Source organism: Molothrus ater, chromosome 2 (genome assembly GCF_012460135.2).
Source record: "Molothrus ater isolate BHLD 08-10-18 breed brown headed cowbird chromosome 2, BPBGC_Mater_1.1, whole genome shotgun sequence".
NCBI lineage: Eukaryota > Metazoa > Chordata > Aves > Passeriformes > Icteridae > Molothrus > Molothrus ater.
Genome location: NC_050479.2, coordinates 68,139,267 through 68,166,793, shown reverse-complemented (window position 1 = coordinate 68,166,793; position 27,527 = coordinate 68,139,267). Strand labels below are relative to the sequence as shown.

The 27,527-nt window shown below is 41.8% G+C and overlaps 3 protein-coding genes across 6 annotated transcripts in view; 1 reads left to right on the top strand and 2 right to left on the bottom strand.

The window, feature by feature from the left end:
- The window catches only part of BRCA2 (BRCA2 DNA repair associated), a 33,169-nt gene extending 32,361 nt beyond the window's left edge, over positions 1-808 (top strand). The window contains exon 26 of the mRNA XM_036386517.1: positions 70-808. Coding sequence (XP_036242410.1) covers positions 70-615 — 546 coding nt within the window. The 3' untranslated portion in view covers positions 616-808. The remainder of the gene's footprint in view (positions 1-69) is intronic.
- Positions 708-12,904, bottom strand: N4BP2L1 (NEDD4 binding protein 2 like 1). Its single transcript, XM_036386530.2, has 5 exons — positions 12,627-12,904; positions 5,420-5,544; positions 4,566-4,654; positions 4,015-4,091; positions 708-2,232 (listed from the first exon to the last, which is right to left on the bottom strand). The coding sequence occupies exons 1-5, from the start codon at positions 12,902-12,904 to the stop codon at positions 2,007-2,009; spliced, it is 795 nt and encodes a 264-aa protein (XP_036242423.1). The 3' UTR covers positions 708-2,006.
- Positions 12,905-13,867: 963 nt separating this feature from the next.
- N4BP2L2 (NEDD4 binding protein 2 like 2) overlaps positions 13,868-27,527 on the bottom strand; it is a 41,454-nt gene continuing 27,794 nt past the window's right edge. For 2 of the 4 annotated variants that reach the window (XM_036406710.2, XM_036406718.2), the window contains 5 exons: positions 24,835-26,609; positions 22,339-22,424; positions 21,706-21,751; positions 19,954-20,140; positions 13,868-15,386 (listed from right to left, as the gene is read on the bottom strand). In XM_036406710.2, the coding sequence (XP_036262603.1) occupies positions 19,986-20,140; positions 21,706-21,751; positions 22,339-22,424; positions 24,835-26,609 (2,062 nt within the window). In that variant the 3' untranslated portion in view covers positions 13,868-15,386; positions 19,954-19,985. Of the gene's footprint in view, positions 15,387-19,953; positions 20,141-21,705; positions 21,752-22,338; positions 22,425-24,834; positions 26,610-27,527 lie in introns of those variants that run through there. The other 2 variants (XM_036406739.2, XM_036406728.2) reach the window with 2 other exon arrangements.

The following is a 27,527-nucleotide window of genomic DNA, read 5'->3' as shown; positions in this document are numbered from 1 at the left end:
TTTTTTGGAAGTTTTTGAGGAAGTTTATGAGAACATTCTATTCAACATAAAACTTCTCTTTCTACCCAGATCTCTTCTAGAATTGAAATGAAGCATCCAATCCCTTTGTCAACTAGCACACCAAATATGGGACTTGTCACACCAGGTTCAGCAAAAACACCTTCACCTGCTACAGTTAATGAAAACTATCTCAAAACCAGCAAAAAGAGAAAAGCTATGGACTTCCTCAGTTGCATACCTGCCCCTCCACCACTGACACCAATATGTTCAATAGTTTCTCCATCTGTTAAAAGAGCATTTCAGCCTCCACGAAGTTTGGGGTTACAGCACAGCAAGTCACCTAAGGGGACAGATCAGAATATTGGCCTTGTCACCCCTTGCAGAAAAGTGAGAGAAACTGTCCATCTTCCTGAGAATGACCTGGTTGCTGATGAAGAACTGGCAATGATTAATACACAAGCACTCCTGAATACTTTACCAGAAGAAAAGAAGCTGGATTATGTAAATGAAAAGAGAAATGCAACAGCTACTACTTTATCTGATGATCTGTCCTCCAGAGATAGTTCCAGGTCTACTGGGGAAGCAAATAACTCATCAAAAGCAGTTCTGAAGTAGCTGAGGCTCTTCAGAAGAACCCAAAGGAACCTGAGGACTCATTACCAGCCCACAGAATGCTACAAGGACCAAAATACCAAAAATGCTGCTAATGCACATGTACAGTATTGTATATATTTCAAATTCAAATTATTTTTACACTTTGTACATTAAAACTTGATTGTATTTAATAAAGTTCTATTACAAAACCAGATTTATTAAATAACACTTCATTTGCAAAATAGTTTGAAGTTTCGTATGTAAACACTTCTCACAAAGATGTATTGTACAATAACATCAGTGTGGCTGAGGGTTTGATGACACTTTGTAAGCCATTGATTCTGTGTTCTTACATTACAGCAGGATCTTTGTTTCAGTCTAAAGCCATCAGTTTTGTTACCCTCTGCAACATTAGAATAGTTGTTTGGCTGTCCAAAGTGGCACAGGACATAATAAAGAGTTCTCTTATTTTCAGCAAACAGAACGCTTTAATTCTGAAATGTTGCTCTGCTATTCTGGCACAGTTCTTGTACTTTTCTCCTCAGACTTTCCATATAGCACTAAGGGAGGTTTAAAGAACAGCTATGATTATTTGATTCACAGCAAAATGCCATGCAGAGTTATTATTAAATAGCTCCTTGGTCGGTGTTTCTGCTTCAGCAGTTCAGAACTGCTCCTGTAGCCCTGTTCCCACTTAGGAATTAACAAGCACAAGCCTAACACTAATGTTTCATTTTAGGAGCCTCTCCGTCTTGGGATCAGTGAACTCCTATGTCTTGGCAAGATGAAGAGCTAAGTTTGCTTTGTTGAAGTGTTTTGCTTGCAGGCTGGAGAAGCTGTTTGTGTTTAAGGTAAGAGCAGCATGAATCCAGTCAGTGGAGAGAGGGAACAGGATCAGATCTTGCTAAAATCTGTTGACCTACCATCATTCACTTTGCTTCTGAAAGTTACAATAATGCTGTAGGCAAGTAGTAGATACAAAAAGTTTATACAGTCAGATATAAAGCATTAAAATGGCAAGAAATGCCAATTGTGTGGGGAAAGAATTGGCCACAATGGCCTTAAGACAGAAATAAGTTAGGAATGTTTACTGCTAGTGTCAGACTGTGATGCAAAAAAAATACCCAAAATGTGGCATGTGCTAGAGCCCAGTACATTTCACATATGCCTGGATGGATTTTCATGGAGGAAGAGGGATGAGACAGAGTACAGTTTGTACTGGGTACAGTGCTCTTACAGTGTTCATGTAGAGCTGTGAGATCACAGTCCAATGCCATTTAAAGATTTGTAAGAAATAAAAGTAATTTAGGAATTTAGTAGAAAAACACAAAAATAAAAAACAGTTTAGAAAAAAAATGTAAAACTAGAGACTCTTTTACCCTGATAATTAAAACACCAAGGAATGCACATCTTCAGTTAAATGTCACATTGGTACGTGCCATGCCCGGTCTCCTCCTTGGGAAGGCAGGAAGATGGGTGGGATGGGGACCTGTCCCATAAGCTGCACTTGCTCCACTGTAGCTTCCCTCATCCCTGCTTGGTTTTTCAGACTGGAGAACACTGTGGAAGGTGACATTATGCTCATATTGTTCTTTCATCCGTTGTATCTTTTCCCGAGGGACATGATGAATATTTCTTCTGTGGAGCCAAAAGTAACAAAAAACACAAGTATTTAGCTGCCTGTGTATGAGGGGTTACCTTCAGTTTGCTGGAGTCCCTGATAGGTTCAGCATAATGGTTCAGGTCTCCACTGATCTCTTTCTGGCCTCTTCTTACAAATTACTGTTCACTTCCACCTACTTCTTAGGAACGTTATTGTGACTGCTGAAAAATGTAACACCATTATTTTTGGGAGGCAGATGGGACATAGGGATTTGACAAATGTTCAAAATAAGAGTTGTGTAGAAGACCTGTGTGTATTTTATACGAGTGTTGCTGTGTTTCAGCACTAACAGCTTGTTGGCCTCAGTGAGCTTCTGTACAGCTGGAGATAGGCAGCCAAGGGCTGCAGCCAGCCCAGACACCGAGCAGCAGCAAGGACAGAGGTCACAAACTGCTGTGCTTTGAGAGCAAGTAGGGAGACATCACACATGATGTGGCTCAGGCTCCAAGACAGACTCATAAATGACATGTTTGAGAGGGAGGGGAACAATGCTCAGACATGCAGGGCTTTCTGGACAGAGTAGCCACAGTAGCACCAGCCATGATCCCTCCACAAGTTAGCAGGAATTGTCTTCCCAAAGACTACCAGGAATTTCTGTTTGTGAGTTTGCAAACCCTGAGTATCTCTGGGGTTGCCATTTAGTGCTGTTAAGGCGCAGCTTGTGCCCCAGTGAGTGTATGTGAATTATCTTTACAATGCTGCTGTGAAAAGTCAATGAGGGTCAAATACGCAATAAAACAAACTGCAAGTTTGTTACTGAGTAGCTCTGCCTACAACAAATGATCAGACTGTGTCCCTGCAGTGTTCCCCTACCAATGGCAGGTGCTACTGAGGCCAGAGCTGGCTGACAGCTCAGGCTGGTGGTGTCCTCACCTATCCCCAGGCCTGAGCCATCATCTGCCATGTCCTGCCTCCCCCTGCAGCCATGAGCACTCTGGGCCTTGGCCCTCTGCCATTTGTGTCCATCACACACAGACAGGAGCAGCATTAATTTTTGACTAGAGCTCCTGGCTGGTAGAAAACAAATCCTTCTGTTGCAATGAAGTGCCCATGCCTTGTTATCTTGCCCTAAGCTAGCATATGTTATCTTCTGGATTTGGTAGCTGGGAGAGCACTGCTCCCTGTAACTCACATCAGGCTGGCTAAGGGCTAGGAAGTCAGCCTGCACTAAATTTTTCAGTGACTACAGCCATTAACCCTGCAGTCATTGGTCAACATAACATCCTTAGAGCCACATTCAGCTGCCTCTACATCCTACCACACTGTGCAGAGTGTTTTTATCCTTTGTGTGTGTGTGTTAAGATCTTTACAAAGATCCTCTAGAACCCCATTTCTTACCCACACTGGATGTACCATCCCTCCATGCTGCAGCAGGACAGCATCTGTTATGCTTAGATTCTTAAGGACAGAAGTCTCAATATTTGCTATGGTGCTTAGATTCGAGTTTGTGCCCAAACAAAAGAGACTGCTGCTCAAAATACAGAATGAAAATGAGAGGTCCTGCCCCATCAAACTTGCAGCACAAAAACATGCTTCAGGGCTTGTTGCCTTTTCTACTGCCTGACTCACTTCAGGCTCTTTCAGGGCTGAATTCACTACAGACCAGGTACTCAGTAATGGAAATTTCCCACAACAATCCTTCTGTTGGCATTTACCAGGCTACATTCTTCCTTATATGAAGAGGAAGAAGGCTGACCTGAGAGCATGTCAACAAAATGAGAGAAGCTGTCTGTTCCAGCAAAGAGAAAACTATGTACCTTGTCAGCTCTTGAACATTGAACTTCCAGGGTGTATCTGGTTCTTGGAATGTAACTTCATATCTATTTTCATGTGCCTAAAGGACACAAAGATGACATTATGAAACTGCACTAAAAGAATTGCCAGAACTCCTGACAAGAGACACCAATGCCTTTTCAAAGACTCTGTATGGTGTGTATTTCACAAGTAATGAACTACAATTATAAACCATATCTTGATATATTTATCAACAAATAGTTTGGGAACTGTTCAATTCTAGTCATGAGTGGGGAAGGGTATGATGGCCTCATCACCAAGAAGTAGCAGGTTCAAAGGCCATTAATCTTTTTAAGTGGTTTTGCCTTCACTGAGTTACAAAGCTGACCAGCTAAATAACTACATTGGCACCTCTGCCCCTACTTCATCACATTATCCATCCTTAACTATAACTAGAGAACTATGAGAAAACTGAAGTAAATATTTTTAGCCATGTAATGAACCTTTTCAGTCAGATCAACCTGTATATGTCACAGCTAGGCATATAAAAGCAATAAATCAGAGCTTTCCCTACCATCATCACATATGGCTTCATTTCCCAAGCGTGGATGTTGGTGTTATCAATAATAACCGGGCTTTTCCCTTTCTTCATTGCTTTGCGTGCTGCAATGTAACACATTAAGTAAAGCTAAAATACATTAAATAACAGAGCCAGGCCTTACTAGCCCCAAAGTGCTCTTTCTTTGCCCACTCTCACACACTTGGTTCCCCACCAGACCTGGGTTTGCAGCTACCACCCAAATGGGAGCCGATTCCAGTGCCCAGCAGCTCTCCTGGAAGAGATGGTGCAGCCTCTGGCTGATCTGAAGCTCTTACAGAACATACTTAAAACAGCCAAAAATTACTGTCATTTGCAGGAGATCCCTGTTACATCATCTCAAAATATGAAATCTCATCAGCATCCCTACAAATTCCTTCAGAGCACAGCCACAAAAGCATGATACATTGAGTAAAGACCTGGGTTGTTTAATTCTCAAACTTAAACTCAGCCTGCAAGTTTTCTTCCTGTCTATCATTATATTCTCACCCCCTTCCAGGTCAGGACAGACACCTAAGAAGTTAGAGGAGAAGGCTGCAGTGCCTATACTGCAGGGAGCAGCTGCTGGGCTGGTGTCTGAAGGGCATCAAGATTCAGCAGTGCCTCATCTAAAATAATATTAACCAACCTCCAAAATGTTTTCATTTACAAATTTCCCTTTTATAAGACAGAAGAAATCAAATCAGAAGTGGTAAATGTATTTTTTAGCTAATGCCCCATGAACTACAGTGTATTACACCACCTTGAGGTATTTTAATCTGGGGGCTAAGTTTAAAGACAGCCTGAAATGCAAAACTATTTTGCACAGCCCCTGGATAAAGTTCAGTCACCTCTTTTCTGGTTCCACTTGTGTGCATCCTCTAGGAAGTCAGGCTCAAAGACGTAGACACCATTTTCAATAAAGAAGTCATCAGTACTAAGGACTACAGCAGTGGGGTTGTCACGTTTCAGCTGTCTGCAAGGAAAAGTAAAAGATGAAAGAGGAATTAGTACCTGGTAACACCCTTTAACAGAGACCAGTAAGCCATGAGCTATTTGAGTGCTCTGCAAATACACACAGTGCTTCATTTGAAAAATCCCAATTTAAAGGATCTGGAAGTACTACAATCAGTAGATGGACACGTAGGAAGAAAGGAATGGAGCTTGAAGGCGTGGCCTTGATTTCTTTAATTCAGCAGAGAAATCTACACTGGACTACCAACATCTGAGTCTTTAATCTTATTAATATATTTAGCTCTCCTTCTGAGCTACCTGAGAAAGCAGGACTCTAAGGAGAAGGGAAAAAAACCCAAAACCAGTAGTCCAAACCTGCTTATCCAGGCATAGAAGGTGCTGTCAGAAGACAATTTGATGATGGGAATTGTGTGTTATCTTCAGAGATTTCTGAAGATAACCAGGAGGAAGGATTTGTTATTTAGTAAAGATGGTCCAGAGAACCATGAGTTTGGTTTGAGGGGGTTTTTTTGGCTGTAAAGCAGGTAGCTCTTATTTAGAATTTTAATTTGCAAACAAGTATTTGAATGATAAATCAATATTTTGTGTTAATTTATATAATTTTATGGCTCTTATCACTTGTCCCTGTTCCACTTGAACCTCCTCTTGTAGAGTTGAGTAATTTTTATCTCTTCAGCTTTTAAGCTAATTTTCTAAACAAATCTGAATTTATAAAAAATATTTTATAGACAAATTTGCAGATCCATAAAGCAGACGGCTGTGGTGAGTGGCACTGGGCAATCCCACTTCCCTTCACATGGGTGTGTGTCCCCCAGCAGTGCTCCTGCAGGCTGGGGATGCCATGGGGAGCAAATGTGTGTCCTGATGGACACTGACCAGCTGCCTCACAGGCAGCTATTGGCTCTTGGAGGTGGAAGGAAGTGCTGCCTTGTGTGGAGGTTTAAATGTGAAGCATCCCTCTGCCAGTCCTTAGAGACCACAAAAAAAAAACCCAAAACAAAACAAAACAAAAACAAAACAAAAAACAAAACAAAAAAAAAAAAGAAAAAAAACAAAAAACCACAACTCTTAATGTATGATTGTGTTCCCATTTGTGTCTAATCCAGAATTTTTTGTGTCCATAGATATAGAATTGTCCTTTTTTTTTAATCAATCAGAGAAGAGTTGGGGGAGGAGAGAGTCTCTACAAGAAGTCAGGGAGAGCCCATGGGGCATCATCCCTCTATTTCCTGTCTCCCCAAGGCCCAGAATGTCTTAGGAAAAGAAAGAAAGGTCAGTCAAGAAACCCTGTATCTCTCAGACATGAATGCTGCTGCCCTGCTGTCTCACACCACACATGGTCTCCAGCCCCTGTGACTCATTTCAGCTTTCCTAATAAACACTTCTCCCTCCATCCCCACAAGCTGCAAAATAACCATTTCTCAATGTCTTATCTGCATGGGCAAGAGCAAGGCAAAAGGTGTCTCCAGGTTATCAGCAGCAGAACAGGCACACAGGCAGAAAAACCTTAATTCTGTCACCCAGACACTCCAACCATTTACTTACCAGTTGTACCCTAATCTGCCTGCAAGCAGCAGCTCTTCACTAGGACTGCAGGGTGCATTTAGCTGAATAAAGGTCAGCTTCTGGCTTTGCTCTGTCTCCACTGGTTTTACTGTAACTTCCACCATCTGCTGATTAATTAATGTTATTTTGTGGTGGGGTCCACCCCAGCCAGCAGTGACTCAGTGCTGATGGAGGCAGGACTGGGCTGTATCCCCTGTAATGCATCATTCCAACACCTACCTGTCCTTGTCTTCTAGCCCCAGAGGGATGTTTTATTCACAAAATTACTGCTGGGCAAACTGATTTAAGAAAAATCATGTTTTAAACTGTTGGCATACAGTAAAATTTTGTTGCTTTAATTTTGGCCTCAGGCAAAAAGTTATTATTATGAAAAGCAAAGCAGCATCTAATACTTATCTGGTTACTGCTGTGGATAACCAGATATATTCAGGTCTCCCTATAATTCAGCACCTCACCTTTCCCTCACTGCTTCACTCATTGCAATTTCTTCTCTAAAAAACTGACTGCTAAACTATGTGTTTTCCCTTTGGCTACTAATAGGCACAAAAAATGTGCACATTAATAAAAGATCTCAAGACTAATTTTTTTTCTTGCTCAGTATTTCTTTTTAAAATGTTCTTAACCAGTGCAAATTTTAAAATCCATTTTCTTGGCACATACCTTACTGAATTTTCAGCCCTGAGGGCTTTGATATTAACCCTTAAACAATCTAAACTGTAGGTGAATACCTGTAAGTCTATGGTCCTCACATCAATAATTAAAGTAGATAAAACTTGTGTTTCAAAGGAGGAAAAATATGGGACAAAATGGGCTGAGAGCTATGAATTACTGTAACATTTGCTATATTCATACCAAATGAGCTCCTGCTAACAGCAACATAAGAAAACGTGAGGTGTGAAAAAGATGGTTTACCTTCTGTTTATATTGCTGGTTTTAACTTTTAGCTTTCCAAAACAACCAAACTGTTGCTCAAGTTGGCAGCTCTTTTCTGTAATCCCTTCCATATTGTCTACAAGGCTGACAAAACTCCTATTTCTTCTCCCCCTTATCATTCCAGAGAGCACCAAGAACTCTTTCATGTGGTCCTTACTAAATGAGCCTTCCACAATCTTCACAGGACCTCGGGTTAGTTTAGAAAAAAAGGTCCTGCATAATCACATCATGCTCTCAATCACTGGAAGCAATTAAAATGCCTGTATTTTAGAAAAATACAAACCAGCTATGCAAAATGAGAGAGCTTGTGACCACAGTTATTTATGAATAAATCTTGAACTGCCCTGTAAAAAGAAAATTACCCACTGCTGATAGATAAGCACACTTACACAGTAAGCTTACTAAGGAGGAAAAGAAAAATGCTTTGCAAATGTCTTTACAAGATCAAAGGACACATGGGAGCTATGTTTGCATTTTTTAAAGAAGCCACTGAATTGGAAGCACTGCATTGTGACAGGCAGCATCTGTGAAAAGTTCAGTATTGATTTGTTTTGGACACATAATTGCACAGTACTACATGTCTTCATCTTGGAGTGGATATGGTACCTACTTCACCTTGTAGAGGGGTGAGGAGAAAAGGGTGTAAGGAGGTTTATTTTAAGCAGAGGAAACGTCCCTCGTTCTCTTCTTACTTTCTTATCCTCTGTAGTTTCTGAAACAGCAGAAAACCTTTACTTAGTAAAGGGTAGAGCATAATGCATTTTGTATCCATAGGTTATCATACTTTTCCATCAGAAAACTTGAAAATAAATTAATTTCTGATAGCAGACTGGAATAAACATTTTCAGTGCTCAGAAGGCCACAGAATGGAATATCAGAGACCAGAACATGTATGTACTGGCACCATATGCAACCACTTCCTCTGGACACTCTTCCAAACGTTAGAGGGTGGCATTTCAAAGGTGTCTAAAAGCCTTTTGCTCCAGCAGGAAAGCAGGACTGTGAGATCTGGAGTGGCAATGCCCAGCACTTGCCACTGTCTATTGCGTTTGAACAATCCAGGTGCCCCGAGGGCTTTGCCTGGCTGAGCTGCCAGGTGCTGCAGGCAGAGCGCAGCCGTGCCTTTGTGTCTCACCCTCGGCAGGGTCCAAGCACGGCTCTGTCTCCTAAAGCACCAGGCTCGAGTCCTGTTTGATCAAGGCACTCGGGAGACTCACCTGAAGTGGTTTCAGGCAAAGGTAAATGTTTACAGTGCAGTGCTGCGTGGAGGCAGGAGCTGCAAGAGCTTAAGTCCATGAACCTGTCAGAGCCGCAGAGCTGCAGCGGGATCGGGTGCTGGGAACGCGGGGAACAGCTGGCCCAGGACTGGAGGTGCTGGGATAAACCGGGCAACAGCAGCAGAGAGAACTGGAGAAGACACAGATTGTGCCAAGCAGTGATGCCTCAGTGCCAGGGCATTTTTTCCCCTCCTGTTCTGAAAGATTACTCGTTCTGTGCTTCACAAGGGAGTACTAGAACAAGCTCATTTTGAGAAATAAATCTACAGCTGTGGCTGAAAAGTTACAAGTTTGATCACGCCCAGCCTATGGAGCTTGAGTTAAACTGTTGGATAAAGGGTCAGGTGTAAGCTGAGCTGTGCAGCACAGCAATGTGCTGCCAAAGGGCTGGAAATGCAGCTACTGTGCAATGCAGAGTTTGCTGGGGAAGCAGGTATGAGCTTGTATGTGGCTCGCTTAAATTCTGGAGGCATTTTCGGAAGTATAGCTGCCACTGCACCTCAGATAACCTTTTTCTTAGCAGCTGCCTCAGTGTGATCACAAACCTGCACTGTGAAGTCAAGGACAATGTGTTCAGGAGGAGCATGTCCAGCACACCTGAAGGAGGCTGATGGAGATGTGACTCCCAGCTGTGACTCTCCTTCACAGTTCCGTGACATTTGGTGAAAGGTTAAAGGCAGGTAGCTGGGGCCACCTAAAATATGTGGTTCAGGGAAGCTCATCCTTAAAACAGTGAAGCTGCTGGAAAGGTGTGAAGCTTGGTGGTGAGCAGACCAACTCCTCATCCTGGCTTGACTACTCAGTATATCACACGTGGGTCCTCCGCTGTCTTTACCAGAAACCAAAAACCAGACCTGAACTGATCCCTGCCAGTGTAGGGCTGCTGTGAGCTGGGAGCAATCAGGATGAGGAAATCATTTTAACAGAAGTGCCATAACTAAAGCTTACAAAGCTGTATCCAAACTTTGCTGAGTGACATTGAAAGGTCAGGGAAACAAGCCATGGATCCCAGGGTGTTCCTAGGACTGTGTGATGAATAGAAATGGGGCTTTTTGAGTGGAGTTATCACTGGGTTGCTGTATCACCACTGATAACATTCATGGTTTGTGACTCATGGGCACCCTAAAGATGTAGAGTTTGCGACAGAAACACAGAAATACTGGCTGCTCTACAGAAAGAATTAATGTAGATATGTGTGAAAGCACCAGAAGAAAGAACAGAGCAAAGGTTAAAACAATGGTACCCACTGACAGCCAAGATCATTAACAGCAATAAAACTGGGATAGGTCCTGTTTACAGCCCCTAAAGGCCAGCACTCAGCTGAGGCCCAGCACTGGTGACCTGCCACAGGAAAACCCTTGCTCTGAGAGCAGGAGGATGGACAGTAGGTCACACCAGTCTCTCCACACCTGCTTCCTTCCCCTTGCTCCAAGAGTGGCAGATGATGAAGACATGGGAAAATGAATATAATGGGGGAAAAAAACACCTAAGATTCATAAAGCACCAAGTAAGCAGAATCCACAGGGAAAAAAATGGCATTATAGGAGCTGTTGGCTGGAGACAGCACAGCAGACCTGGCCAAAACCTACCCTGCCACCACCAACTGAGAGCAACCCAGCAGAGAAAGCGAGGATGGGACAGCTTATGGTCCTTGTCTGCTCTGATTTTGGGCAGACCACCTGAGCACATTCTTCTTGATGCTTGCAAGTATTAAGTTGTGATATTGTGAGCGAATAAAATCTGAGAAAATAAACTTGAATTTATAAAATGAGTTTACAGAGTACTTTTGCAAATAAACAACCACCTTCCTCCTTCAGTGGGCTCTTGCACTGAGATCTGTTGCAGTCATTTTTTGCAAACTTGCCCTTGTGCAGCACATAGCATTTACCAATACCAAAAGCTATGCAGTGTGAGAACAGCAAAAGAATTCTCTTGGTACAATCCTTCACAAGCTGGACAGGGTTAAGGAGAGGTACTAAATGCTGCTTTTTGATCTGTGTGTTGCTGAACAGCTAAACATAATTATTCGATTAAGAGGGGCTAGAAGCAGTAAGATACTCAAACCTTCATCTCACAGAGGACTACTACAACAACACTTACAACTGATTTTGTAAATGTGTCATTAACAATTAACCCTGTGTTTTGACCTAAAAAGTACAGGTAAGTACAGTTACTTGCACTGCCTGAGAACATGGCCCCAAACCTTCATGTTCTTACTGTGCTATGAGAAGACCCAAATCCCCCTGAAGGAGCAGGCCCACAACTTACACGGCCTCTTAAGGGAGGGGTGTGGGTTTTGGGTGTGAGCAAAACACGGCATTTGGCAATTCATCAAATAAATTTGTTTTCCAAAGTGCAGTGAGGCAGAAGGCCCAGTGGGACAGGGAAGTGCTGTACTGAGAAGAGGAAACTGTAGATGAACCCAGTGTGTCACACACCTCTCACAGCAGAGCCCTTCCTGTGGCAGCCCATGATCCCAGCACGGGTTCCTCAGCCCGGCAGAGTAAGAAGACGGAACGTTCCTCTTTTGATAGGGAGTGGGTGGCACTGGGAGCTGTGTGATACCAGACTGTGATATTTTGATACCAAACTGCAGCTGCACAGTCACATCGACTGGAGTGCTGCTTCCCAGCATGCCCCACTGTGTTTTTCCACCTATTTACAATCAGCCTTTGAGGTGTTGGAGCATGGAGTGGTCTCCTCTACACATTTTATACACTGGAAAAGCTCTGACCAGGAGTGCGGGACATTACAAAAACAGAAGTCAGAATTGCCAATTTGTAGCCAGAGAGAGGAAGTTTTTATCATGTTCGTGATTAAACACCAAAAAAAACCCAAATCACCAAAAAAAAAAACCCAAAAAAAAAACCCAACCAAAACCAAACAACCCAACAAAACCAAACAAACCAATCAACCAAAAAAAAAAATTAAAAAAGAAAGTCACCACCAATTTGAGAAAATGAACAAGTACCAGCCTGGTCGGAGTGATCAGTCCATCTCACCAGAAGCATCCCTGTAGGTACCACTCGCTCGGAACAGGAGCTGGCACAGTCCCACGGGCAGGACACCCAGACACGGCCACAGGTGCCGGGGACAGCGCAGCCTGGAGCGGGCCTGGAGCCGGGGGGCTGCGGGCGGCTGCGATCAGCCGGGGCTCCCTCGGGGCTCCGCTCCCCCCGACCCCAGCCGTGCCCTGTCCCGGCGGGTCTGCAGCGAGTGCCGGGCGGGCACAGCCGCTCCCGCAGCGCTGCCCCGCTTGCCCCGGCCGCTCCTCCTGCCCCGGAGCCCAGGTCCGGGTCCCGCTTACCTGGCCAGGGTGCTCTTGCCGGCGCCCGGCAGCCCCCGCAGCAGCACCAGCCTCCCTCCGTCCCGCGGGGGCCGCAGGCTCAGCGCGCCCAGGGCCCGCAGCAGCCGCTCCTCCGCGGCGCCGGGCCCGCCGGGGCCGGGGGCCGGGACCGGACCGGGATCGGGGGCCCGGGGCAGCCGCTCCGCAGCCCGGCCCCGGCCCCGGCCCCCGCCGCGACCCCGGCCCCGCCGCCCTCGGCCCCCGCGGGCGGGGCCGGGCGGGATCCCGCGTCCCTCCATGTCCCGGCGGCCCAGACTTTGTCCCGCGAAAGCGAAAGCGGCCGGGAGCGGAGACACGGGCAAGGACGGGCGTGTGCGGCTGCACAGCCAAAGCGCTCAGCTACGGCACTCGCCGCAGACTCGGAACTTGGGCCCGAGATACCATCTCCAGTTATTTAAAGTCAGGTTTATTCCCCAGTTTCTCAAAGGCAGCAGCCTGACAGCGTTCCAGTCCCAGGTGCTGCCTCTCGCTATTGCGAACTACAGGGCAGGGCCGAAAGGGAATGAATCATCAAAGCCCCAAAGAGAAGTGGGGCTGGTTACAGGACACCAGGTATGCACGGAGACTTCTTCGCCGCCCGATCCCTTCCTAGCAACGAGCTACCGGAGTCCTCTTCACACAGAAGCAACAAGGAGGCCAAGGGGATGTAGCTAAAGAACTGCCGAGCACTGAACAAATGATCCTGTGCATCACGCTCACTACGCCACCCTAATTATCTTCTTTTTCGAACATATTATTATATGAGAAAGTAAAGGAAGTTTTAAAGATTTCTCTCCTCTAAAGAAAACCTGATTTCCATTAACTTGCTCACCAAAGAAGCCAAAGAAATTACAGTTTGCAATAAAACCAAAAAGAGTTGGAGTGGTACCACACCATCCCTTCCCAGAGCTACACACAGCATCATGCCCAGCTTGGTTAGGAGCCAGCTCCAGGTATGCCCCAGGCAAATACCAGCACCAAACCTCAATGCTGGAGCTTTAGGTTCTGAGGTTCCAAAAAGTGCTAAAGAGAGTGTTCACACACAGGGAGAACGCCTTGCTCCCCGCAGACATGGCACACCAATGCTAACAGAAGCAAGTGGAGAAAATGTGGCAGGAAAGAAGAGACAGAAAATGTGAAAATCTTAGATAGGGGGTTAAAGTAAACTTAAACTGGCAACACTCTACTAAAAGATGAAACATGACTTGCCCATACAAGAGTACTGTGAGATTTTGAAAACTATTTTTATTTCAAGCATTCTGTAAGGCCAGGATTCAGTAACAGAAAACAGAGCCATTCAGATTTCTTGCTCAATAAATAGAAGTAGGAAGACGGTGTTAATCCTTGAGTGACATTTTCCTGAAATCAAACTAACTTCTCTGCTGCCACTAGTACAACACAGAAGTCTGAAGCTGTGGTTATAGGGGGTATGAACTCCCTTTCTCCTCTCCTTTACATTTCATATAATGTCCTGCTGGCAGGAGAGCAGGACATTTCCAGCCAAGGAAGACACACACATGTCCATGGGAGATGCATTCAAACAATGCAGCCAGAAAATTTTGCCAGTGGTTCAACAATAATTTAGAAATACATACATTGTTAACTGCTTTCATGTAGATGCAGTATTTAAGTAGAAAATGGAGACACATCAGCAAATTTGACCATGGTGGAGCTTCAGCCTGAGTTCAGTCAAGTCCTGGCTCTACAGCTGATGTATAAACAAATGCAGGGAAAGGTGAGGAAGAGGAGATCAAAGAATAAATGGAGAAATATTCTGGATCTGCAAGCTACACAAGTGGGAAATGTTATTTCTGACAAGTAGACACAACCAAGTTTCCTGCTTCTCTTTAATCTTTTCTCACACTTTTATTGTTAAATGAGGTGACAGCTGTCACTCCCTCTCCCTACAAGGAAGTGTCCAGCCTTATGCATGCCTCATAATTGACAGAGGTTGCTCTTTATAATTAATTATGATTTATCTCTACATTCATAAATATTTCCAACACCACTAACAGAAACATCAAATCACTGGTTACCAGTGCTAGGTATACTTCTTCTCAGTCTACCACAAACCATACACACCCTTCCTTCAGCATGTTTGAATCAGTTCCATAGTGAAATATTCTTGTTTCTGTAGTCCCAAATTCCCAAATGACTCTAGCTGAGGGGAAGCATAAAGGCTGGTTTCAGGAGAAAAGAATGGAAGTTGTGCATTCCTGTTTGAGTGAATAGGAAGGACAGATGAAGATGTTTACCATCTGAGGTTGTAAATTTGCAACTATGGGTGCAGTTATGATAGAGGGTGAAGGCAGAAGGAGGCAGCTAAGACACAAAACAAGCACCATTTCCTGCAGGTGAGCATCACTGCCTGTTTCTGTGCCAATATCCTGGATCCTGACACAAGTGAATGAAATACCACAGCCTGAAGCTCACACCCCATAGTGACAGATGCCTCTGGTCTCCACTCTCAATCTCTCTATACCACACTTGAGGATGTACTGAAATAGTGTAAATCCAAAATGGCTTCAGAAAATGACCTTTTGCCATACACAAAGTTACCTCAATTTTGATCATTATTACGTGGTCAGAGAGGTTGATACTGGGGGGCAGTGTTGGGGGAGGTGGCCAAAGATGTATACCAAAAAATCTACAGTGGTTTCTTTCTTCCAGGTTATCCCTCACTTTTAAAATCCTTGGTGGCCAACTGAAGTCCTTCCATGGTGGAATTAAAGCGAGAAGTTTCTGAAAAAAAAAAAAAAAAAAAAGAAGAGGGTCTGCTGAAGTTCCACAACAGCACAGGCAGCAAAAAGACTTAACAGATAACCCAGCCCTCAGACTGAGAAGAGTCTGTCCAATGTTTTTTAAAGTTTCTAATACTCAGCTGCTGGTTATTGCTTTAAAATGTTAAAAAGAAAGGAGAGGAAGCAGTCAATGGAAAGCAAAGGAAAAATAAAAGAATGCAAGCAGAGTGGAAAAGGAAGATGATAAGAACTTGGATGTCAAAACTAGAGGCAGTAAGGACCTTACCACATCAAAGCTGAAAAATAAGGAGAAGAGTAACACAGTGGATATTTTTTCCTCTACACATCACAAATGCTATATAATGAACAGCTGTTCAACCAATACTACAATTATACATCTACATCTCAATTTTTTTGTTACAATGTGCACTGTTTCCCCTGTTACATGCACTCAGGATCTCACAGGCTTTCATGTCACAGAGTTAGTGTGAGGTACCTGCACAACCCAAATGTTGCTCTTTCTTGAGAGCTCCAAAAACACAGCTGTGGGCAGCACTTATTCCCCCAGGTATTTAGACTCTCTGCTTGAATGATTTTTTGAGCCAGGTTTTCCTGGTAAGCACTGCAAAATGCAGGTGAGGTTTTCTGGTCATAATTCTGTGCACTTTTTCATGCTTCATTTTGCTTAATATTAGTGGTTAAATGTCAAAGGACAGGTAAGTTTTTTCACTATTATCTGTGTATCAAAGTAGCAACTGGAAGAAGTTTGACCATGGGATGATATTTTCTGTAGCAATACTGGAAGACTGCTTTAGTCTGCTTGGTATCCTTCAGATTAATTTTTTTTCATTTTAGCCAAAAATCAGGCCTGCCTCTCCCAGCTATACACTCCTGCTTTTTTGCCCATGTCCTCCTGATCTCATGGGCTCCAGGACAATTTGTTTCAGACCAAAAACTTTTTGGAGGTCTTCATGCATTAGATGTTAGAGCTCAACTGCCTCACTCAGAAGCATCACAGCCATGAAAGGGAAGTGCTTGGAATAGCACAGCCAGGGAAAGGAGGATAACACCAGGGTATCAAGAGATTTGTCCTACCAAAACCACAGCCTTCAGGGCTCTTGTTGAAGAAGTATTCCTGCAGGGAGTTACTGACTGCTGTACTTCAAAAAGAAACATGTCAGCTTCTGCCTTGCAGTAGTCCTGCAGATAAATGCTTGAACAGACACATTTGTATTGCACAGGCATCTGTGAGTCCTGGTCTAAGGAGAACTTCTAGGCACCAAAATAATGCTGTTTTCACTGATTTCAACATTTTTCAAACTGGGAACTCTTGCTTAATCTCCAGAACAAATACTGATGTGCTGCCAATGCTGCAATAAGGAGCTCTCAGAAAAGCTTGAGATTAACCCTGTGTTTTCACAGAGGAACACTGTTCACCCTTGGAATACAAACATCCTTACACAACATGAATACAGAAGCATGTCCATCTGGCTAACAGATTAAGTGCACTTGGCCAGTAATGCTCAGTTTGCTTTCCAATCTAAAGGGACCAAAATGATCATATTAGCTCTCCCTTGATTTCCTATGATTTTAAAATATTTTTTTTAGGAATGTCTCAATTTTCCTAATTTTTTATTTCCCCCTGACATTTGAAGGAATGAAACCCATTTCAACATTTACAGTTGTTCACTTGAGCAGTTTCACAACCACTCTGGGACATCACTCTTGGCAAGTCTGCTTTAATCAGGAACCAGAGGGGAATTATTTTGTGGTGAGGTAAGACAACCTTATCCCTCAAAGCCAGAGTCACCATCGATCACGAAAACTCACCTGTCTTTTACAATGCCTGCATGCAGATATTGTGGAAGCACTGAAATACTCACGTGGGGTCTGCGTTACCCCGTATCCTGTGCCTGTGAGCATGAGCCGACTGAAAACCCCAAGACATGCTTCTTCCTTTCTACCTACTTTTCTTGGTTTAATTCTTTTAACATCCTACTTTTGTAAAAGCTTAAAAGAGTCCTCTACCTGAAGGTTTGGTTGCATAATACATGGGCCCTGATATCAGAGCTGACTGCTGCCCAGACAGGACATCCTGCACGTCCCTTCCTCATATCTGCAGCAGCACGACCTCATCTGCTCCCTTGCCCCAGCCTTGGCACTGAGCTGGACCTTACAGTAGCTTATCTCAGCGCCTCAGTCCAGCAGGAAAGTATTGATTTGTTTGCTGTGGGGTTAGTGAATTAATGATAGCCTTTGTGCCAGCCAGCAGTTGCTGGAGCTGCTATCTGGAGCAGGGCTGGGAGGAAGGGCACTTCACACTTTGGGCAGCAGTTACCCTTTGCATCAGCCTGCTCTGAGATGGCAGATCCCAGCTCCAGAGCAGCCTAAACCCATCTGACCTCTGGTGTCTCATCCTTTCCCTCCAACAGCCTTCAGGACCTTCCCTGACTCATTTCAAATGCTGAACTACAACAAAGCAAAACAAAAATCCCCCAACATAAAACTCCAGCTGTACCTCCCCATTCCAGCATAGATCTCAATGGCCAAGCCCTGCAGAGACAGTGCAAGGCCTTTTTGTAAGCTGAACACTGATGGGGAGTGTTATTTTGTGGCAAAGTCTGCATTGCTCTCATTCTATATTCCAGAGAACTAACACAAGCTGACACAGTAGAGTGTTAGACTGCAAGACAGCATAACAAACTGGGGTTTCCTGGCAGCACACAGTGGCTGGGTGACAAACACGGAGGGCTCTGGGTCATTTCTGCTGCGCTCATGACAAGCAGGAAAAGAAGACTGAAACACTTTTGGGAGTAGCAGAGCGGACAGACGAAGGGAGTAAATCTGATGGGGAAAAACCAGTTTGTTGGATTCAGCAACCAGATAAAGGTACAGACAATAAGGCAGGGTTATCTGCTAGCACGTGTCTTTCCTTTCTTGAAGCACAAAAGGAAGAAGTTTCATATTTCACCATTTTCTCCCAGGAAGTGAATATAGCTCTTCACATCTGTTTCTTTAGTATATAAATATTTAATCCATAACCTGGACATTTCTGGATAATAGTTTAGGACACAAGCCCACACAGACATCCAGTCAGGACCGTAAGCCAAAATCCTGCCTCTAGAGTGTTTGTATTGCAATAATATAAACACATAGCTTCTAAAAACTGGTTACAGGTGTAGACCTAAGTATTTTGTGAAAATATTTTTATTTGCTTGCCCAATATTGTAGTATCTGATTATTTAAGAGGAAAATATTGCTACCAACAGTTCTTGATATTATTAATGATCTCTGCTGAGAGCATCCTGCAAGACCAGTGTTCTCTGGGCCATGTGGTTCAGAGAAATCTCCCTCATCTTCCTACACTGGTAGCTGGTACCAGCTAATCAGCCTGCGATGTCATTTTTGTCATCAATGACATATAGTCAAATCAAACCACATCCAAGAGGTTGCAATTCCAACCCAAACTATTCAACTACTTCCCCTGTGACATGAAAGTCCACTGTGAAAACTTCTGTATTTATAACAGCTGCAACACAGTGCACACCCACCTCCTTGACTCCTGTTTCAGCCATCAGCTGGAGGCATGGTCAGGTCAGACACAGGGCACCAGGTGACAAAGACCCCCTGACCACACCCCATATGGATGATATTCCAGCAGTCCTGAGAGGTCTAGATGGGAACAATTTAAGCCTCAGGATATGGAATCTTTTAATGGCTCAGTTTGCTCATGGTGCAGGTTATTCTATTCCCATGTACCTCAGTTTATTTGTTTAAAAACTACAGATAAATCCATTTTCCATTTTGGAAAGAACAACTGACAGCAAATGATAGAGAAGTTAAGCTAGCATTTTCCTGCTGGAACCCATAATCCTTCCTTTTTATCTCAATCTTCCCAGAATATCTCTCATAAACAAACCAAAGAAACATTTGCCAAGTTACCAAAGGGTTCAAAAATTCATGAGACAAGCAAGAACACGATAGCACACTTTGTCACACCAAATGAAAACATTAATGAAAATTTAACACTTCAATATACCAAGTCTTACTGTGACCTCTTCCTACTGTTTCTCCACTGAAAAGCAGAACTGCCACTTCTTCACAATTTGGTGAAATACTGCTTTATTATTCATAGAGTTCTTTTCATAATAAGACCCTTAATGGAGCCAGCATTACTCTCCATGCTGAAAAGACAAGGCAAGTAGGACTGTGATGACTCACAACAGATTGCCACAGCAACCAAAATGGGAATAAATTCCGCCTCTTAGGCATCCTACCCTGCTGCTTTCACTTCACCACACATGTTTTAGATTTCAGAGGAAAAAATAAAATCATATGGCTTTAATAACAAAATACTGCCTTCTCTTTTCCCCATCCAGGCCTGAAAGAAACAAAATCTGTACAACCCTCAACCCTAACTCAGTTAAAACCCAAGTAAATTGGAGGATACTAAATGCACCTTAAAAATGATAACAAACAATATTCTTTAGATGTTTGGTCAAATATAATAAAAGGATACTTGGTTAAATATAATAAAAGGGTAAAATATTCACAAGGTGACTGATTACCTGTTTGTTCATGCAGAATTTAAGAGAGTCACTCATGACTGATGAAATGCAGCATCCAGAGAGCCAGTGCAGGTTATGATGTTCTCCTCTATCACATCTTGACATAACTCCATGTCTGATAGTGTTTCAGAAGAGTCTTTATTCTCTTGGGGATTTTTATCTAGATCTTCAAGATAATTAATGTCATCTAAAAAATAAAGAAATTACAAACTGCAGCCAAAACCACCTGAAATTACCTTACATAGTCTCTCATTTCTGTTGTGTCAAGATAGAGTTTTTCTAGAACAAGCTTTTATTTTACCAGAATCCTCATGATTTTTGCGTCCTAAATGCCTTATAAAATAAATGAAATCTTTCTGTTTTGTCTCTCATAGGGGAGTGAGAGACAACACCCATGCATGTGTGTGTCTATTCCCACTCTTACACTGCCTCTCCATAAACAGCCATTCTGCTAAAATAGAGAGAAACTTATCTCCTCTTTTAGACAGCAAATTCTACCAGCTTTCAGGGAACTGCTGTTGTGTATTTTTAAACCTGTTAGAGAACCTGTGAAATTGTAATGCATTAATATGGAAATCACGGAAAAAGACAACGAGCAACCTTATCCCATAACTTCCACACTGCAGGAATTAATGCGTGCAGAAGTCCAGAGCTTCACATGAATCCTGATATCTCTTCCTGCCCAGGTGTGTGACCTCAAGTGCTGTTTGACAGCAGCTGAACATGAGCCAGCTGGGTCCAGGTGGCCAAGAAGGCCAATGGCATCCTGGCCTGTATCAGCAGTAGTGTGGCCAGCAGGAGCAGGGCAGTGATTGTCCCCCTGTAGTTGGCACTGGTAAGGCCACACCTCAAGTTCTGGTTTCAGTTTTCGGCCCCTCACTATCAAAAGACACTGGGGTGCTGGAACATGTCCAGAGAAAGGCAGTGGAGCTGGGGAAGTGTCTGGAGCACAAGTCTGATGAGCAGCAGCTGAGGGAGCTGGGGGTGTTGTTTAGCCTGGAGAAAAGAAGACTTAGGGGAGACCTTATTGCTCTCAACAGCTGCCTAAAAGGAGGGTGTAGCCAGGTGGGGGTTGGTCTCTTTTCCCAGATAACAAATGCCAGGAGAAGAGGAAATGGCCTTAAGTTTCACTGGGGAGGTTTAGATTGGATATTAGGAAAAATTTCTTCACTGAAAGAATGGCTGGGCATTGGAACACGGTGCCCAGGAAGCAGTAAAATCATCATCTCCCAAAGTGTTAAAAAAAAAAAAAAAAAAAAAGTAGATGTGGCACTGAGGGACAGACTTGGGCAGTGCTGGGTTAATGGTTATGTCAATGACCTTATAGGTCCTTTCCAACCTAAATAATTCCATGGTTCTATTATTATGCTGCCAACTTTTAGTGTTAATGAAGTTTAATTAACTTGAAGATACTCAACCTTTCAGGGAAGTAAAGTCTCAAGAAAGACTATACAATGCTAAATACTACTATGATCTAGAATGGATAAACTTGAGCTAATTACTGGAATATTTCAATGTAGGAAACTTTATAAGGCAATTTTAGCACTTAGATGAGGAAAAATGAAGTGATGACAGCAACCATAGCTCTGTGGACTATGGACACGATCAACGGCAGCATAAATTCATTTATCACATCATTGTGCTTTTGCACAAAGAGTATTATCACTAATTGGTAACAAAAACCAATTAGTGATAATACTCCTCCTGATAAGAAGAATTTTATACAGTTTTTGTATCACAGAATAGACTTACCAGTCAAGCTATCTTCATTCTGCAATCCGTTTGGTTTCTGTTTTTCCTAAAATAGATAACATTAGTCCAGCAAAAAGAAGGTATGCAACAAGAGATGTTATTTCGGGCAAGAACAAAGTCCATGCTCTATTTTATAATAACTAGTTCATTGTAATCAGGATTTTCCTGATTTCCACTACTGGACAAGGAAAAAAAGTAATTTATAAGTTAACACTTTCTCAGCCAGACAAAGAGAATTAATTTGCCCACAGTCACGCAGAATGACTTCTCTGCTGCAGCTCTAGCAGAGGTGATGGAGGATGAGATCTGCTCAGATGATGAGAGAAAACTATAAGACAGAAAACATCTGAATGATGGTAGCTTGTACTAACGAACATAGGTCAGGTCAAGACACAGGTATCAAAGTTTTTTCACCCTTTTTTAACTAGTAGTTGTGCACGCTTCTGAAGTTGATCTTTTAAAATCTGAATCCTATCATGCCAATGAGCTGGTTTTAGAAATACTCAGAGGAGGACAAAAAACATCTGCCTCCTCATTGCGGATATTAAAACAAATTTACTAACAAAGAACTGAAGACTTCCCCTTCGCACCTGAAATATTGGAAAGCCTTCCAAAATCCCTTAAAATTCATACCTCCACAGAGGTCTTCCACAGTAAATAGATCATCTTTGAAACTTTCCAGTCAAGGGGAACTATATAATCATCTGGCAACAAGGATTCTGCAGAAGAAAATATTTTTTGCAGTTGAGTGTTCAGATCTCTCCACAGCCAAAATATATCATTGAATTAAGATTTTTGCACACATTATTTATATATATATATATATATTTTTTTTTAAAGCAGATATTTAAGTGAGCCAGCAGCAAAATCAGAATTTAGAATTTCTGGAATCTAAGGCCAGTGCACAAGAGGGGAAAGAGAGGGAAGGAGATTTGGGTTTCGCTTCTTTATTTAGACAAAGACTTTCCTACCATACTTTCGTTTCCCCCACATACTCCCCTAAAAATAGGCACACACAAGAAAAACAAAGTTTTCAGCCATTAAATTCAACTTAATTAACAACTTCTAAAATTTAAAATGCTTGATTATAAGAATTTTTGCACTATTAGTAGAGAAGGTGTTTCCTAAAATGTTTTAACTCTAACACTGTTTAAGAAGCTGAAAAGAGGTTCTTTATAGGAAAACTGTCTGAAATATATTCTACACTTATATAAGAATCATACAAGCAAGACATGCAATTAAATCTTCCATTTATAAATAACTAAAGACATTTATTTACCAAAAATTTCCCTTCCAAAATAATTTCAATAAAGATTGACTGTAATTCCAAGTGTTGTAAAAAAATACCAGTCAAATGTGTGCATCCATAAATAGTTGCCTGTCAATGTACTGTACGCCACAAAAAAAAAAAAAAAGGATAATTTTTGGAATTGTAGGATAATAATAACAAAGGAGAATGTGGCCAGCCAGGCACAATTCTGGTGGGAAAACCCCAGCAGTCAGCAGTCACAAGCTGGCAGAGCTTCAGAGAGATATTTGGGTAGATTTGTATTTCTTGAAGGTTATTTCCAAAGGAAACTCACCTAAACTCCAGAGAATGTCACCTGTAACTGACTCAGAGGAGAAGAACATTTGGTTCATTAAGCTACTGAGTGTTTCTGAATGCCTGGTTATTCTTTTTCTTTCTTGGAAGATGCCTGTTTTCAAGTCGTGGCCAACTCCCTCTAACATTATAAAATTTAAGATCACAAATATGAAGATTCATCAAGTTTGGGGAAGAAAAATGTTTTATATGCAACAGTTGAGGACATCAACAGTACTTCTTTGCTTAATTTCAGCTCTATATGGCAAGTTCTTTGGTGTGTGGTGCCAGATTTAGGTAAAGCAGTCCTTTAGGTCCCCCTTTAGGGACATAAAGCCAAGTAATGCTTCCTATGATTTGCATCACTGTTCTGGCAGATGGCATTGCCATGGACTTTTAAAAAACAACAAAGAATCCTGAGGTCAGTTTGAGCAGATAAATGACATAAGCTACTCCTCAGCTGTCAGATTAAAATTTTCATATGAAAATTCATGCTTAATTTTAAATTCTATTGAAGCAAACAAATGTAAAGGTATACTGAAAAGCTGGCCTATGTTTTTTAATCCTAATTGCTGGCTAAATGAAAGTTAAAGTTTCTCCACTAAATTTGGACTCAAGAAGCTGAAAAACACTATGCACAGGGAATATGTCTCTTTCAGCAGGTGTTTTAGGGTGACTTCCAAACAAAACTCTTGTTTTCACTGGTTACAGTGAATCCCAATCTGTGGGATTACATTAGCCTGCAGTATACAGGCTGGGAAATGGTGGCTGGCATATTCAATTCCTTTGAGGATTGTTTGTCTTTTACCTGCTAACTTAAAAGTATTAAACTGAAAGTACAAAAATAAGATATCTGGAGCTCTGGAAGGCATGTACACAACACCAGGACGCTTATTAATAAGGCACACTTAAAAAGAAGACATTCCCTTTCAGATGACATCTTGTAAGCCTGATATTGAATTTCAAACCAAATTAGATTTTGGGAAAGTTTTTCAACAGCATCTAAGCCATGCAAGAGTGTATGAAAACTCTATTAAAATAAAAAAGAATTTTACTATCTGGAATATAAAACCAAACATGCAGCCTTTATATAAGTGCACACATTTTGTACCACATTTTCATTTAGGTCCATAATCATCACAGTAAAGTCTTACTCAGTAGGATGTATTCAAACATCATTTAGTTCTGTAATCAACACAGAAAAGTCTTTCTAGGATATATTAAAAATTCAGCAAGCATTTCATTTTTGGATTTAAAGTTAGTCAATTTTTGTTACTAAAAAGACTGCAAATACAAGGCCAAACCAAAAGCCCCTTTGACAGAGACTGAGGATTTTAGGTACAAACTAAAAACTGTCACCAAAATAGCAGTGATTTGTTTCAACAGCATTAATATTTAACTAAAAACTGCAATAAAAATGAGTTTCTAACCATAGTCTTTTCATTTGTTTTTTGGTTTGGAGGGAGTGCTTTGTTTTTTGTTTGTGGTTTTGAGGGGATTGTGGTTTTTTTTTGTTTTACATAGGAGTAGTAAGAAAAGCATTATACCCAGTGGAAGACCTGGAGAACCAAAGAGCTGTACAAGCTGAAAAGCAAATCCTAATGATAAGGGAAGTCCCAGAAAACTGCATTTCACATCTGCATCTTGATAATCTTCAAGCTGTGATGCCTTTGCTGGCTCAGAGTCATCTGCTCCATTTGCATTTTCACTGCAGCTTGCCATTGTAGTAGAATCTTCTAGATACTCAGAAACAACTTTAACAGAAGACAAATTATCTGGCTGGCCATTTGTAACCTCTGAAGAAACATGTTCAGCCTCATCCTCTTTTTTATTAACTACCTGTTGTGGCTGAAGAGTTGTAGCTTGCTCCTCCTTTGTTTTGGAATCTACACAAACCCTGCAGGCATATTTTGAAATAGGAGAACATGGTCCTGAATGAATATAAGAAATATTATGTACCAGAGCATCTGCATCCAGAGTGGGTGAGGAATATTCCTGCAATGCATGGTCCTGTTCATGTGCTTCTCCACAGTTCTTGTTTAGAAAGTATTTTTGCCTCACTTCTAAAACACTGTTTTGGGGAATATCTTCTCTTACTGGGATGTCCTTCCCTTCCTCTGTATGAGCAAAGATCTGTCTTGGTAGGTTAAACTTTGGTGCTAAGTTGACAATTCTCCTGTATCTCTTCCTCTTCAGTGTAATTGGTGTAGCATCATTTATTGGCACAATTACTTCACTTGAACCCTGCATGAAGGCAGCCCTGGCTTCCACTAGGGAATCAAAGTGCACTTGACCAGCTGGAGATGCAGACAGACCATTGCTTATTACACTGCCAACTTCCTCAGTTTCTGTTTCAAGATGGTTTTCCTTTAACAATCTCTCATTTGACTGATAGCAGGTTAGCTCTGCTGAACTGTTCATGTGAGTCTGTTCAGGTTTCCTCACTTTTTGAGATTTTTGTTCACTTACACATTTTTCCTCAGAGCAAGGAGAGAGAGAAACTTGAGTATTGAAGCCCATCTGCAACTCCTCAGTAGATAAATTAATTGAAAAAAAAGCCCAGGCATTGGAGGTAGTTTCTTCTGCTTTTAAAAATGGACATTTGCCCTCTGTGTTATCAGGCACATTATTAAGTGTATTTGAACTGCAATACTGAGAGATTTCTTTTTCTTCACTGTTTAAACTTACGCCCTTGGCTTCCAAGTCAGGTTCACATGTAATTTGGCATGATCCCAGTTTGTTTTCTGTGCTTAACAATGACATACCATAGTCTTCAGAAATGCCTTCTGTTTTCTGGATGGAATTTTTATCATTGCTTGTTGTTAGGAAACTGCAGAGGGTGTCTTTGTGCCTCTGCTTTGCTTCCTTGTCATCTAATGCATTTTTGGTTAAGTTTTCAGCACAAAAAGGTTTTACATCTCTTAAAAGCAAACTGTCACTTTCTACAGGCAATTCATTTTTCCATGCACTATTTGACATCACTGAGACCTCAGGCACAGCAACCAGAAAACTCTCTCTTGAAACCCCTGCAGCATCTTTTAGGCTTTCATCTCTACTCTTAGGCTGCTCTTCACAAACTGTTACTGGATCCTCCGGGCCTTTGCTGAATGTACATATTGATTTTTTGTTTTCTTCTTCCAAGTCATCCTCTTCACTTTCTGATCCATCATGGTCACCTGAAATTGGATGATGAGCTACTCCACATAACATTTTCTTCGTAATTTCTGTGTGATTACTTTTAATTGTTTTGTTTCTTTTTCTCTTTTTCTTCTGCTTTGCTTTTATTAACAGAAATCCAGGGTTCTTGCTTAAATTTTTCTCCCTATATGAAAACAAAGAAGATCAAATGTAAACCCCCAAACAAATAAAAAATCAAGCCCCCACTAAGTTAAAGCAATAATGTATTCATGGTGATCAATCTGTATAATGAATAGGTACCTTATGTTACTATGATGATCAAACACAGACTATCTGCATTTTTCAGTTGATAATATCTCAGATAACACCTTCTATTGGTTAAACAAATGCCTAATCAATACAATTCAGGACAATCCTGAACATTTAAATCCATTTAAGTAAACCCAGCTGCCATCTCAATGACTTTGCTTTACAAAAAGTATCACAAATCATCGTTAGACCAAAGATTGTGTTTCTAGATGCCTTTCTAGCATGATGTTTGAGTAATAGATCCTGAAAAGCTGGTGCTATTCTGAAATTTCAGTAAATGCTGTGAGGAGCTGAAAGGTACAAAGTAGAGGACAATGTCATCCATTAAGATCAAATATTCAAATTCAAAACATACTAACCAAAATCCAAACAATGTAAAGTTTGGATTTACAGTGACTACAGCAACTCTGATACTTACTGTTCAGTATATTAAGTCTTGAATCATAAATATTTGGAAGAAATATTTCATACTTTATTACCAACAAAATAATACACAGTGGAAAAATTAAGATGCGGTAGGAAAAATGACATGTTTACAGTTAATTTCATAGCTCTTTTCAGAAGTCTTATTTATTTTGTCTGCAGTTCTCATCAAATGTAACAGAAAGCAGCCCTGACTTCTCTGAAATCTTGACTTTGGCCCATCAGCCACTAACCCTGAAATGAAAACTTGTAAGAAAAACCCAGTCTAGGATTCCATCCAGGAACCTAACATCTCCTTTTTCAATTTGTCAGAGAGATTAAGTTTTTAGAGCTAAGTTTGATTGATAAATCTTTGCACCAAAGACATGTT